At 43.7% G+C, this 13,153-nt stretch overlaps 4 protein-coding genes across 5 annotated transcripts; 3 read left to right on the top strand and 1 right to left on the bottom strand.

Moving 5' to 3' along the window:
- Positions 1–999: 999 nt before the first annotated feature.
- Positions 1,000–1,312, top strand: TrAFT101_011922 (uncharacterized protein; the record flags this gene model as incomplete). The annotated part of the gene is made up of 2 exons (XM_066129417.1): positions 1,000–1,174; positions 1,230–1,312. 2 exons carry the CDS (start codon positions 1,000–1,002, stop codon positions 1,310–1,312), a joined length of 258 nt encoding a protein of 85 aa, XP_065985551.1.
- A 3,212-nt stretch (positions 1,313–4,524) lies between these two features.
- TrAFT101_011921 (uncharacterized protein) lies at positions 4,525–6,459 on the top strand. The gene is made up of 3 exons (XM_024902694.2): positions 4,525–5,805; positions 5,884–6,028; positions 6,093–6,459. Exons 1-3 carry the CDS (start codon positions 5,150–5,152, stop codon positions 6,330–6,332), a joined length of 1,041 nt encoding a protein of 346 aa, XP_024757648.1. The 5' UTR covers positions 4,525–5,149; the 3' UTR covers positions 6,333–6,459.
- Positions 6,460–8,020: 1,561 nt separating this feature from the next.
- Positions 8,021–9,176, top strand: TrAFT101_011920 (uncharacterized protein). Of its 2 annotated transcripts, none has more exons than XM_066129416.1 (2): positions 8,021–8,208; positions 8,269–9,176. In XM_066129416.1, exon 2 carries the CDS (start codon positions 8,363–8,365, stop codon positions 9,119–9,121), a length of 759 nt encoding a protein of 252 aa, XP_065985550.1. In that variant the 5' UTR covers positions 8,021–8,208; positions 8,269–8,362; the 3' UTR covers positions 9,122–9,176. The 2 variants fall into 2 exon arrangements, with proteins under 2 accessions (XP_065985550.1, XP_024757649.2); XM_024902695.2 differs by having other exon boundaries at positions 8,264–9,176.
- Positions 9,177–10,244: 1,068 nt separating this feature from the next.
- TrAFT101_011919 (uncharacterized protein) lies at positions 10,245–13,089 on the bottom strand. The gene has a single exon (XM_024908574.2). It carries the CDS (start codon positions 12,936–12,938, stop codon positions 10,557–10,559), a length of 2,382 nt encoding a protein of 793 aa, XP_024757650.1. The 5' UTR covers positions 12,939–13,089; the 3' UTR covers positions 10,245–10,556.
- Between the last annotated feature and the right edge of the window lie 64 nt (positions 13,090–13,153).

Genomic DNA, 13,153 nt, shown 5'->3' with positions numbered 1-13,153 from the left:
CAGAGTGTAGAGCAGTCTCATCTGTAGGCCGGCCGGTCACAAATTGAACACTGGGGAGAATATCTCGAAGTTTCTCTGAGTGATCTGAATTTTTATCATGAGTGGGCACACGAACATGATATCCACGCTGGCTCAGTCCTGTAGAGATTAGTGGAAATAGGATGCCCCCTTTTACGGCGAAACTTACCTTGCACAACAGGCACACCTTGTTTTTAGAACTCATGTCGTCCTTATTCATAGATGCAAGATATGATGCATCGTTCGATACTTGCGAGCCAAGTTCACTTAATATATGAACAAGGAAACGCTAGTCCGATCTGACTACGTGGATCACATAGATTTTACATAAGAGGTCCTGCCTCCTGGCTTCTCGACTAGTGAACTAAGACCTTTTAATAATAATTAATTACTATTCTATTATTCACTTTTGCCTTTGACAAAATATTCCTATAAAGGATAACGGAAATGAGAATAGTTATATGTCTAGAAAATGCCTAGCAGGGTTAGTATCGGGCGTGTCATTGTTTACAAAGTATTGCCAAACAGGATACAAACATGTATTAAGAAGAGGACAGTGAGTTTTGGGACAGCTTATCTAGTATATAAGCAGGCGTATTTAATATCCAAAATATCGGGACTTATATGTAGAAGTATTATAATATCTCATCTAAGATGGAATGTGGTAAGATTTTATGTAAGGGAAAGAAAACTTGTCTCGACTGTCGTAATATCAGACATCTCACTGCCTTAGATATAGTAAGCTTGTATGTAATAAAAGAGGAGCGTGTCTCATATATTACTATATTAAATGTTAATTTAGCTTTATATTATTAAGATTATACGTAAGGAAATAAAAATGTATTATCACCTATGGAATATAAAAAGGATGCATCTGCCAACTCTCTTGCAGTAATCTTTCTATTCAACAATACAATATAAGCTAACAGCGTCACTTTGAAGTCTATCCAGCTAAAGCTCTCGTTCAAGCCCCTACTCAAAATGCAGTTCTCTAAGCTCCTTAGTGTCATAACCTGCCTCGCCACTACCGCGCTGGCTGGCCCCGAAATGGAAGCATCTACTGAGCTTCTTGATAATGGTCCTCAGGTGCTTGCATGCAACAACGTCAATTTCAAAGATTGCTGGCCGCTTCTCAGCGTTGACATTGATAATTGCCGTATGTCTATTCATCTCAAATTAGCAACGACATAATCTAACTTGTCACGATACAGAGGAGGTGCCTTCAAACATGAGCAACAAGATATCATCAATTCAACCCAATTCTGCAGCTGGTGCATGTCGCTTCTACAAGTAAGTTGCCCGTCTTACTATCTTTACTTGGAACAGGTTTAGTTTTATTATGATAGAAGAGTGTATTAATATTGGAAATATAGTAATAAGGGCTGCCAAGGTCCTTCTTTTATTGCCGCATTTCCTTGTATCAACAATCTCCCCGCCCATTATCCTGGATTTAACGATAATATTCAATCGTTTGAATGTTTCCATTAAATCTCGATTCTAATTTTATTCCACTTATTGGAAATAATCTTAGAAAGGATAGGTATCTTAAAACCCGCATCAATCTAGGAATGGAACATCTGGTCAAGTGGATCCTCGACCAACCTCGGCTCACAACCCAGACAAGCCAAACAATCCATATACACCTAGATATTTATGTTTACTTCTCTACGCTCATTTAAATACTCAAATCCTCAATTTTTGTGAGGACCATCATTGCATAATAAAGTGCGTTCACCGATTCAATCCATGGCTGGCATTGCTCAAGCTCCTCTTAGCCTATACACCAACATGAATTTAGAGCCGACTAGAACTGGAGTGATTTGATCTACACACCTGCCAAGAACGTCTATTCCACACAATAGATTAATGAACAAGGTTGGGGAGCTAGATTGCAAAATGCCCTATGTAAATGGATGTGGCAATGACCACAAATCATGTGTTCGTTGATAGCATTCCACACGTCTGGAGACCTCATCGGAACTTCTCTCACACCAACTGGGGTTGCTGGTTGCATGTTGAAGTGTGTGGGCCGGGTCTGCGGTCAAATATAGGGCTAGTGTAAAGAAGATACCTATTGCGTTCTTAACTGTAGCGGATGGGCTCTTCTAACTGTGCAGCAGTACAAAAAAGCTGTCCTGGAGCTGATGCTGGGCTACATAAGTCACAGGTACCTGCTTACTGTATCTTTTTAAAAAAGAAGCATTGCCATCTCCTATGAAGTTATACGTGGCTCTTTCGCAACCAGATATAAAATGCATCTAGCATCAATGGATTTATCTTAGGATACAGACTAGTACGCTTCGCTGGATTGGTGGCGGTTCTGTATTGCATGTACGTCGATTGGATTCTCTTTGGATGGCGTGGGAAGGGATGATACGGTGAGGACTGGACACCTCTTCCACTAAGAACTTTTTTTTCTTTTCTTTTTTCTTTTTCAGTGTCTACCCTGAATTCTGGCTCAAATTATTCTGCGGATTTTTTTAAGTTTTTTCAAGTCGAGGAGCCATGAATTGGAAGGGTTGTGCCTATAGTGGAAAAAGTAGGATAGGAAAGGCGAGGCGAGCCATTTGCTGACAGGTTGCATGTCACTGCCTTAGGTCAGCAAATTCCGTTGATGTCATGAAAAAGACTTTCCACTGCTAACAGTGCATAAGCTCTATCTAATCTGCCTAATTTATATAAATCTCTGTATTAAGTAAGACTGCGGCCGCTGAACCAGGACTTGACTGTAGACAAGTAAAGAGTATTGTACCCCGGCAACCAATATAAAGCCAGAAGTAGCCTCTTTCTTCTCTATTATAGGTGACTTGTACTCCGTAACAGTACCTCAATAGTACAAGGTGACAGGAGTGTTAATCTACAACTTGACTAGAATAGATCTTTTTATAATCGTTATCAAATTTGGCAACACCCATTTCGCCTTCCACTGTACGTCCCATATATATATTGCAATACTACTCCATATAGTACATTGACCTACTTAAGTATTTCAGCCCACTAGTCTAATATAGAATGTTACCATTGATGCTATATGAACCCCGCAACTACTCAATCGAAGTAGTATAAACAAGCCAAACAAAACGAATTGACACTGTATGCTAAGTTACTCCGTACAATGCAGTATAATATAATAACGAGTACTTCCGAAGTTGTCTAGTAGAAATATATAACAGTAAATCCAGGTTTATTAATCAGCTGGAGTGAGGTGTTTAAAGAGGTGTAACAGTTTGAAGATGTGAGTGATCAAAAACAAAGCAGAGAAACTTTTACAAATATCGGGGTTTGGCGCGAGTAATGTCTCTGTCCGTGGTAGCCGTAGCTAATTTGACGCCTACAATAGAAAAGGGTGCTGTGTAAGGAGTACAAGTAATGGCCATGAATGGCTGCGTGTATTTCAATGGTGATCAAAGTACTCTGTAGCTTGGCATGGGTTAGTCTATGTGCTAGTCAGGGCACCTAATCGATAGCCAGCTCGCCCTTTCGCTCTTCAAGCTGTAGCACGCTACTTAGCGAGCTGAACTGTTTACCATGTGCCGTATATCAAGGCATCGCATTACATAGTACAACAGATAAGCAGGGGGGGCATATATGAAAGTGGCACCATGCGTGAAAAACCATGTGGACCGGCTATCGAGAATTTCGTCCCCCCGCATGATAAGGTCATTGTAAAACTCCAGTCAAATCCACGCTGTCTCAAAGTACTAGCATTAGCGAGAGTCTTAGAGAGCATAGTTGATGGAGTAGTGCTGATGGATTTATGGGGTCCAGTCGCTCATAGGTCCAATCTCCAGCTACTCGTGCTAGTCTTGGCAGCCTTCTAGTCTGCGACCCTGTTGGAGCAGCGGGCGGTTTGGTCTATAGCGGGATGGGGCCAGTCTCAAGACGTGCTTCACCCACTAATATACGACGGATGGAAGCCGGAAGCCGTAGATCAATTAGCCACTGCACGCCGACATCGGCTATGCCTGTTTTGAGATGGTTAACACCGAGGCGCCCGTGGCCGTCGATATCTTGTGAAAATTGCGACAGTCGAGCCATGCTAAGACCAACCGTCGCGAGCATCCAGATGCAGCAGTTGAAGTCTCGCCTAACCAACAATCCATCCTACAGAATGCTTGGCACAGCTTATGCAGGGGGATTTGTTTTATTTCCGAGCCCGGAAGCCTCACGAACCACTCTAGCCCAGTTTCCAATCTGCAGCACCGGAAGGCGCTCTGTCAGCCGCAGGTTTCGCAGGTTTCGCCCCGCCCAAAACAGGGGATATCCCCGGAGCTAAATGTCACAAGCAGTGCGCAGCAGAGCATCGCCTCCAGTGATTCGCATTCACATCGACCAGAGCCTGTACTTGGGCGTGCCCAGCCTCGGTCGCTATCGCTTTTGGCTGCCTAGCACCGTTCTGGCATTATTTCGCGCAAAAGTTCCAATCCAGGATGCAGAAATGAGGGCCGATGTATCCTTTTGCTGCACGTCTCGCACATCACCAGCACTCTGATTGGGCTCTTGATACGCGGACAATGCGTCCCTTAATATGGAGGGGCTGGATCTTTTCCCATGATGCCACATGTCTTTCGCATGCTGGGGCAGATTTCTTCCTTTCCAGGCTTCTGGAGCCAAATTCTGGAGAAAAAGTGGCCAGGCTGAACTGCTCAAGTTTGGTGGCCAGTCGCATCACCCCTGACTAACGCCTCGTTACCAAGATTCAGGACCTTACGCTAGCTGGACAGTCGCGTGCCTCTATAACCGATCTACTGTAAATCCAGGGGTCAATATAGGATACTACTGAAGAAAAAAAAAAAAGGCGCGATAAGACAAGTTAAGGGCCATGGCAAGGGTAGGAAATGGCGCCAATAGTGAAATGTCGCGCGCTGGTCTAATCTCGGCTTCCAAATCAGATGTTCTAATGCTGCAATCTTTCCCCACGTAGTGAATGCATATTATTCCTCTTCTCTGCTGATCACTTCCTTCTCCCTTGCATCTCAATTACAGCCTTGTCAGCGATTTTCTCCGAATGGTGGCGCCTCTACCGGGAAAGGGCAAAGGCAAGAACTCAAGCAAGAGGCCCGATCGATGGTCCAAAGCCATTAATCGTTGAACCACAAGCGGCAGCAAAAGACACTACAAGTACGCCAAAATGGATAGAGATTTCATGGAACAGTTATGGAGCCAGCGCCATTACGGGACGCCTCTCGCAGTCATCTTCATGGTGATGCCCACGATCGCCGTTGCCCTGCGTCTGTACGCGAAGATCACGGCTCGTCAACAGCTTGAACTAAGCGACTTTTTCTCCATTGCTGCATGGGCTAATACAGCAGGCTTGTTCATATCTCTGCTAGTGGCTGTCTATTTACCGGCCTCATATCTGGACAATCCTGATGGCATCGATGTGCCTGTATCCAAGATTACATTCTCTCTCAACCTCTTGTGGGCTGGTGCTTGCTATTCTTGCAAGCTATCGATTCTTTGCCTCTACTATCGCCTCTTGAGCACACCGGCCAGCACTTTTCGTCTAGTAGTCCAGGGCATGTTCATTCTAACGGCCTGTGTCGGTATTGCGAGTTGTTTGGGCTTTCTCTTGATTTTCCGGGATATGTCATGGTGGTGGACGACAGGATTGAGATCTCACCCTGTCCAACTGGCGCAAATGATAAAAATGAACGAAGCCATCGATATTCTGTCGCTTCTCACAGATGTCATCTTGTTCGCGATGCCTTTGCCTGTAATCAGGAAATTGAGCCTCGATAAGCAGAAAAAGCGTTTGCTTATTGGTCTCTTCTCACTTGGCTTTTTGTAAGTCACCATTTTCCTCCGATATTTCAAATGAATAAGAAAGAATCCCAGGCTAACCCAATCTACTACCCCTCCCAGGACCTGTATCGAGGTTGTCATCCGAATTATAACCACATATGGCTTTGACGGTGCTTTGGATGCCATCCAAGTCCAGTGTCTGTTGATGGGTATTGAGCCAGCGATGGGCATTACACTGTGCTCACTCCCTGTTTTCTTGCGATTGGTTAGTGTCTATGCCTACATATATTAACGAGATGGAGTTTGCTAATCGCATGCCGTTAATACAGTTCCGAAAGGGTCACAACCCTTCAAGTGGTCGCAGCTACGCGTCCGGAGATCGTGGCAACTTCTATTCTCTGGGTCCTATGAGTGGTAAACATTCAGCAACCAGAGATCCCGATGGAGCCTTGTTGGACTCAACTGTCGGAAAACCGCAGCCAGTGCTTGTACAGACAGAAATTACTGTCCACTCTTCTCGTAGCGGGTATAATGACTCTCTCGAATCTCAGGAGGGCTACTGGAAATGATGAATTATAAGGGGGACTTTCTATTTAATGTTATACCGAATTAATGCAAGACTTATCGAGCAATCGTAACAGCCATGGTCTGTTGTATATTTCCTTATCAATGACTTTTATTATTTAAGCGTTTAACAGCCTAGTTAGTTTATATTCAATTGTAAAAATCTTCTGTTCTATCACTTGCTACCTCATCTGAAGTTCTTTAGGGCTATTGTGTTGCTTGTAGCTCTAGCATCATCTACAGTAAGCAAGGCTTCTACAGTCTAAGAAATTTTAGAATATAGATGCAATAAACTACATTTTAGGGTACTTACAATGAGCGTGAAGCGCCCGTAGCTCGGTGCCAGCGTGTACAGATCTTAATTTTACACTCGAGATTATGACATACTGATTGCAAAGAGCTAAGAGAAAGATAAAAAGAAAGAAGAGAGGGTCGGAGAGTTAGTAGACTATTTCCTATTATATTTCATGTCCGCTCATTTGTATCTCTCTCTACCTTCACATTCCTGGAAGTCGCTGGGTTCGGTCTGTAACTTAACCTTTATCAGCCATCAAGCAATTGGGTTATACGCATAGTAGGCTTGATCCGCCTGCATTTTTGCAACCAGATTTATACTTAGATGACATCTTTAGCCACTCTATCCGTCGCCTAAGTTAGATTGGCCCCTTCCTTCCTTCATATTGCTGATATTATCAGAAGCGTTTGCCGTATTCCTTTCCGTCAGCGTTTCTTTGCCAAGCATATTATTATATTCTTGATTTCAGGCTTTTTTTTTTTTTTTTTTTTTTTTTTTTTTTTCCATGGTCATATCAGTGCTATAGTGTGTAAATATATAATGGCCACTCGAAGAGAGGAACAAAAGTGGTGTGGATTGGACTAGAATGAAGTAAAAAAATACCCATGATGGAAATATTATTTACACCGTCTTGATTCTTGCCCAATATTGATCAATGCGAACTGAGAGAAGCCTCCTAAAGCACCGGAATGCAACTAATTAAAAATAGAACGTTCGATAAATAATTACAACTAAAACCTGGAATAAACATAGATATTCTAAGTGTTCTATGAGAATAAGGCTGCATTCAGAAAAGGGAGAAAAAATAGCCGTGAGTGCTTCGTGGAACGAATTTTCTTTACCAGCTAAAAGATTGTCCATGTTTATATAAATACAGCACTGATTCATTGAATAAAATCGCTTAGTAATGAGATATAACTCTTATTTACTGTCTTACATTGCGTATGCATTGAATATAGCGCTTATTCATTAAAATACAGCGCTTATCCGCTGTCATACAATACCCAACGCTGCATGTACACATATGTACATTACCTATAGGGTTATACCTGTTTCATTGTTAACCAATCCTTTGGACGATGACACTCTATGATGGATAGTTGGTAGGCACAACACCCCCCTTCTTTATTATATCAAAGGCATGTATAAAAATGAAGACTGGGTTTTTTTTAAGCTCCTTATAGATACATAGCCCCGCTATTACCCCATTCCGAGAAAATCCGAAACAAAGAGAAACCACTAAGATTCAATATTTGGTAACTAAAGAGCGTAATCATCAACTCTGACCGCATGATAAAACAAGATTAGCGCATCACCTAATAAGACTTTACGAGAAATTTTCAGGATTTTTGGTCACCGACTCTTCAATTTCTCTCTGATTAAGTATGAGAAGTTTCCCAAAACAATATCAGCGGTGCAACACATTATCGCCTCTGTGCAGTCCATTTTTTCAGAGTAGAAACTGTCTAAATCCATAAATGACAATGCCCGTTCCTGATTTCACTTCCAGCGTTGCTGTTCGGCCAAGCGCTTCGCTAAGCGAAGTAACCAGTTTCTTCTGCAATCAGATCAGAGACTTGGGATGGGTATGAGTTTCGGAATTTTTTTTTCTTCATAAAATGAAGGGCTGATAAATGCCAGAATAGAGATGAATTGGATGCTCAAACTCACTTTACAGTGGCTCAAAACGGCCAAGACTGGCTAATATTGATTCCAGCGGGCGCAAATGAGCCTATTGGGATGGTGATAGGTTTTAAGTTCCCTAATCGCACCGGATGGGTAGGTTTCTTTATAGTTGATAAGCAGCACCAAGGGAGAGGATGGGGTGGGATGTTGTTCAAAGCAATGCTTGACACCTACAACGAAATTGGCATCCGAGTGGTTGGTTTGGATGCTGTAAAGGAGCAAGTTAAAACATACGAAAGACGAGGCTTTGTTGAAGCAGCCAAAATCAGGATTATGACGCGCGTGCCTGAACAAGAATTGGAGACCAAGTATGGGGCTGTCCAGCTGAACAACGGGTATAAAGCAGTCGATATTAAAGAAGTTGATGCGGACACTATTGCGGATCTGGATCGCATGCATACTGGGCTTGATCGAGGCGTACTCTGGGCTAAAGCTTTGTTTTCTCGACCTGATGCATTTGGATTTGCTATTATATCTACCACCACTGAAGAATTATCAGGATTTATACTAGTTCGTCGTTGCGAACATGGCTACCGATTTGGCCCTCTGTTAGCAGACTCGAACAGCCATGCGTCCGCTCTTCTTCAACTAGCCATGTCACATGCAGCCGTTTCAAAATCTTCTGGAAGCTTGGTCGCTGAAGTATTTGGCCCAAATGAGAATAGTGTTGACGTATTTTCACGTTTAGGATGGCAATGGACAGAGATGGATTACCACAGAATGTGGCTTAACGGCCGAGTGCCAGTAGAGCAACAACAAGGCGGACGAGGTCAAAAGGGAATGTTTGCTATTTTTGATGCTTCCGAAGGTTGAAGTTATATACATAAAATGGCTTATTAGTTTCTCAGCCTGAATACTAAAGTTCAAGAGTCAATTCTTTCCTAGGACTGATTCAACGGTTATTATGTTCATTGACGTTGTAATAATTATTACGATGGTAGATAGCGTGCCAACAGGAATCCCTGACGGTAGAAATTTCGTATTCGCGTTTACCACAACTATTTAGCTGTTAGCTGAGAAATGCCCATCAGTATTAAGAATAGTGTCTATCTTGCGCAAAGCACATACCTGGCTTTACAGTCAATTTCGGAGACTCTTGTATGTAAGAAGCATGACGTTAAAGCGATTAATTCTAGGCGGTTTCAATATAAGCTAACATGAATTCGGTGTGGAGAAAAGCGCACACAAGTAACGGATGACTCTGCACATTCACAATTGAATGCGACGCGGATAGCTCCTTTGTGCTATTTTTATACGTATCATTTGCTTGATTTACTAACGCAGAGTATCTTCATCTTTATTTCAACTTCCTTACCGAGATATTAATTCCCGGCACCCATGACAATGCCAAGAAGCGCATCAAGCTATGTTTAAAGTAGTGGTTACGTTAGTGAGCAGACACTTTGTGCGATTACAATGTTCACCAATGATATGTTTGTAATGGTGATATTTAAGATTGATTAGCAACTGGCTTTTTCCTTTTCAATGATAGCTATATCTTACTGGATTTGTATATTTTAATAGACTAAAATTTAGAATGCGCCTTGATAGTAGCATTTCAAGTATTAGCCAAATATGTACAGCTTTAACTTATTCCAGATGAAACCAACTAGGTATTTAGTTTCCTTGTATGCTGCAGGCAATAGTGCTTCTCCACGGAGTGCTACTTTTGCATATTTTCCTGCGTTAAATCTCCTTCTCTCTTAGGCAGGTAGTGTCAGTTGGTGGGGAACACACGGCTCACAGTTGATTGTCCCTGTGCCGTAAACTTCGGTATTAGGTAATCAAATATATGCAGGTTTTGGCATCTCAAGCATTAAATACTATATTATACACGTAATAATAGAAATTCAAATTTTCAGACCTGATAACAATAAACATAATAATTTTTTTCTTATAAAAAATTACTATTATAAAAATATTTTGTTTATTTATTTTTGCCTTTGATATCTTGTTTGTAGTTTATATTACACCAATGCTCCTTTTCTGTTAATTTTAAACAACCCTTCTTAGTCTTTTGTTGTACAATTTTATATCATTTGCTCTATGCATCATTTGAGCCACTCTTGGGGGAGGGAGGGAAGGCGCACGGGAATCACAATTAGAAAGCATATGTTTTCAGAATTGGATGGACAAAGGATCGGTGATTACGTTTTTGATACGGAGTACATGTAGGCATATTTACTTGATAAGTGGTCTGATCACCCATCAGTGTCATCATCGCACAAGATGCTCCGCTGTTTTCGTATCATACGATGCCGCGCCGCGGCTGGAGCCCCTGCTCCATTATTTCGCAACACAGCGTGAGTGCCGCATACGCTGCCGATGTAATGGCTTGGTCAGCCTCTCCATCCCCCCCTAGCATGGTCTCAATGTAGGCTGCTGCACATGAACAAAAGAGGAACTCGCGCGCGGACGTGGCCCCTCCTGATGTCCGGACGCGCTGCTCCAGCATGGTGACATAGGTCTGGATGGTTCCTTGAAGCTGCCGCCAGCTTGGCCCGCTGACTGCAGAAAAAAACTCCTCTTTCAGCTCGCTTATCAGATCGAGACAAAGAGCCAGAATTGCGTGCCACTGCAGAGTGGCGAAATGGCCTTGGCCATGGATGCGCAGAACGGTTAGCGGGTTTGCAGGATAGGATGCACTACTGCTGGTAGCGGCGGTCGTGGCCGCAGATGAGGTCGTATTGGAGGGCAAGACAGGTAGGCCGTCAGCATCAGCAGTAACTTCCTCGAGTCCTGCAGCCGGGGTCTGCGTCACCGTTGCCAAGTCTGATGAATGATTCGTCAAGAGCAGTGCCGAGATTTCCATCCGCACTTTGCGGGAAAAATAGCACGCTGGGCTGGGCAAAGGATGAGCTGCGAATTTGGCGTGCGGTGCTAGGACAAACGGCAAAGTGAGTGCATCCAAGAGCTTAATCTGGAATTCAGTAGGCTTCTTCTGCAGAGATCGTAGCCTGCGAAGCTCGGTCGAATATGCTCCTTTCAGCTCAGCGGCGAGCCGGTGCGTGTCTTCCAAAGCCTTTGCAGCACCAGGAGAGTGCATTATGTGCAGTATTCGAAGACGCAGGCGTTGCGTTCGTGTCAATACCACCAAGAGATTCGTCCTCGTCATGCGGTAGCCGGGTGAATAACTCGTAAAATAAGATGATAGCGTAGAATCAGCATCGCTAGTACTCGCGTCCTCATCTGCCAAGTCGGATGGCGGCGCACAGTCGTAAGTTTCTGGAGAAATGGGAGCTGGCAACTCATGATCAAGACATAGCTGTAAGGATAGTTCCAGCATAGTCGCCCACAAGCGCCGGCGAACTTCAATCTCGGTGGCTGGCATATCAGGATCGACTTTAGTAGGATCCCGGTGTAAACCCAGCTGTATCGCTAAGCGCGTGAGGTCATGATCGCCAGGAGACCATAGTGAGCCAGTTGATGTAGCATTGACTGGACCGGTATACCGTGATAGCGCTAGCAGACATATGATTTGCGCAGTGTTCAAGTCTGCTCGTGATCCAGCGATTGCTTTACGAGCCAGCCATTGTCTGCCGTATGCAATCCAAGTTTTCGCCTGCTCCCGCCAGTAGATGCCGTCTTGGTTTTGCTCAGAGACAGTATTGTCAGCAGTGTCCAGTTCAGGGTTAACGAAAGCTCCTAGAGCAATACATATCACAAGCTTGCAGAGGAATAACTCCTCTATGTCAGGGGACCATATTGACGAAGAGCCCGCCCAGAACCGTCTGTAGTCGCGAAGAAATGTTGGCACATGCAAGATGCGCCATACCGATTCAAAGGTGGCGAGATATGCATCCAGAAGAATGTCGCATATCCGCTGAGGCGGTAGCAGCTTTTTCACCGCATAATTAGGTAATTCAGGAGTTGCGGTCCAGTTTAGCGACAAGTTGGGTGCTGAGTTCTTTGATGCTCTTGCCTGACGCTCGAGCTTGACAAATCTGTCCATTAGCGGTCTCAATGGCTCATGCTTGGATTGCAGTTGTATAGGCCCCCTCTTATTCCTTAGTCCGTATAGAACAAACTGCAGCCTTTCACATTTATTCATCGCTTCTTCCCAGCAAGTTGCTATTCGCCCATGAGTGGCGCCGCTCGGGTTCTGTTGTGGTTCTGGGTCAAAAATTGAATTCGCAGAGGACCAAGAAGCATGGTCATCACTTGGCGTCGATAGCTGCCTAGACACTGCAGTCGATGCATCGGAAAAGGTTGAAGCACTTGCATCTGGATATGAGACTCTTGTTGAATGCGAGGTTGCAATTCGAGAATGTGTATCATCAAGTCCCAAGTAATTAGCGAGATTTGCTCCAACATCGTCACGAAAGTGCGCCGTTGTTGGTTCAAGGGAGAAGAGATCAAGGCGTCCAGAGTTGCCGTCTTGAAAAAGCGGATGTTGCTTGTTTGATTGTATATTTGGTAGTTGGGAAATGTCGAGTCGTGTGTCGTTGGGGGAACGAAAGTCGCCATTTGGAAAGGGATGGAAATGAACATTGCTGTAGATGCATCTGGTGTTTGAGAGCTTGCTACAAGGACCGCAAGGCGTTGCGCTATCACATCTGATCTTTCTTCGTTGGCATTCTATGCACGCTGGGGCTAAGCGTCGCCGTTTGTGTACTAAACCAGAATCCATATGTAGATGATTGCACGTTGGAGGATGAAGAAGTGGGCGTAGTGTAATAATTTATGTACCGCATTGTAAGGTAGCTAAATCTGATATTTACTCAAGAGTGTCGGGGAGACAGCTGGATATTAGTAGGATCGCAAAGAGTGGGTAAGCTTGAATGCACAGAGTAGAAACAATAGAAGAACAAGAATGGAAAGGTGTAATAAAAGCTACATTTAAAA

The sequence above is a fragment of the Trichoderma asperellum genome, chromosome 7, assembly GCF_020647865.1.
Source record: "Trichoderma asperellum chromosome 7, complete sequence".
Classification (NCBI taxonomy): Eukaryota; Fungi; Ascomycota; class Sordariomycetes; order Hypocreales; family Hypocreaceae; genus Trichoderma; species Trichoderma asperellum.
The sequence above is the reverse complement of the archived record's forward strand: the minus strand, read 5'-3'. Positions and strand labels throughout refer to the sequence as shown.

What these genes read in the sequence shown, in the direction of transcription:
- TrAFT101_011921 (XM_024902694.2), top strand. Translation starts at nt 5,150, where the DNA reads ATGGATAGAGATTTCATGGAACAGTTATGGAGCCAGCGCCATTACGGG. An exon ending in CTCTTCTCACTTGGCTTTTT is followed by an intron (nt 5,806 to 5,883) that starts GTAAGTCACCAT and finishes TACCCCTCCCAG; the next exon opens with GACCTGTATCGAGGTTGTCA. An exon ending in TCCCTGTTTTCTTGCGATTG is followed by an intron (nt 6,029 to 6,092) that starts GTTAGTGTCTAT and finishes CCGTTAATACAG; the next exon opens with TTCCGAAAGGGTCACAACCC.
- TrAFT101_011920 (XM_024902695.2), top strand. Translation starts at nt 8,101, where the DNA reads ATGACAATGCCCGTTCCTGATTTCACTTCCAGCGTTGCTGTTCGGCCA. An exon ending in AGATCAGAGACTTGGGATGG is followed by an intron (nt 8,209 to 8,263) that starts GTATGAGTTTCG and finishes GATAAATGCCAG; the next exon opens with AATAGAGATGAATTGGATGC.
- TrAFT101_011919 (XM_024908574.2), bottom strand. Translation starts at nt 12,938, where the DNA reads ATGGATTCTGGTTTAGTACACAAACGGCGACGCTTAGCCCCAGCGTGC.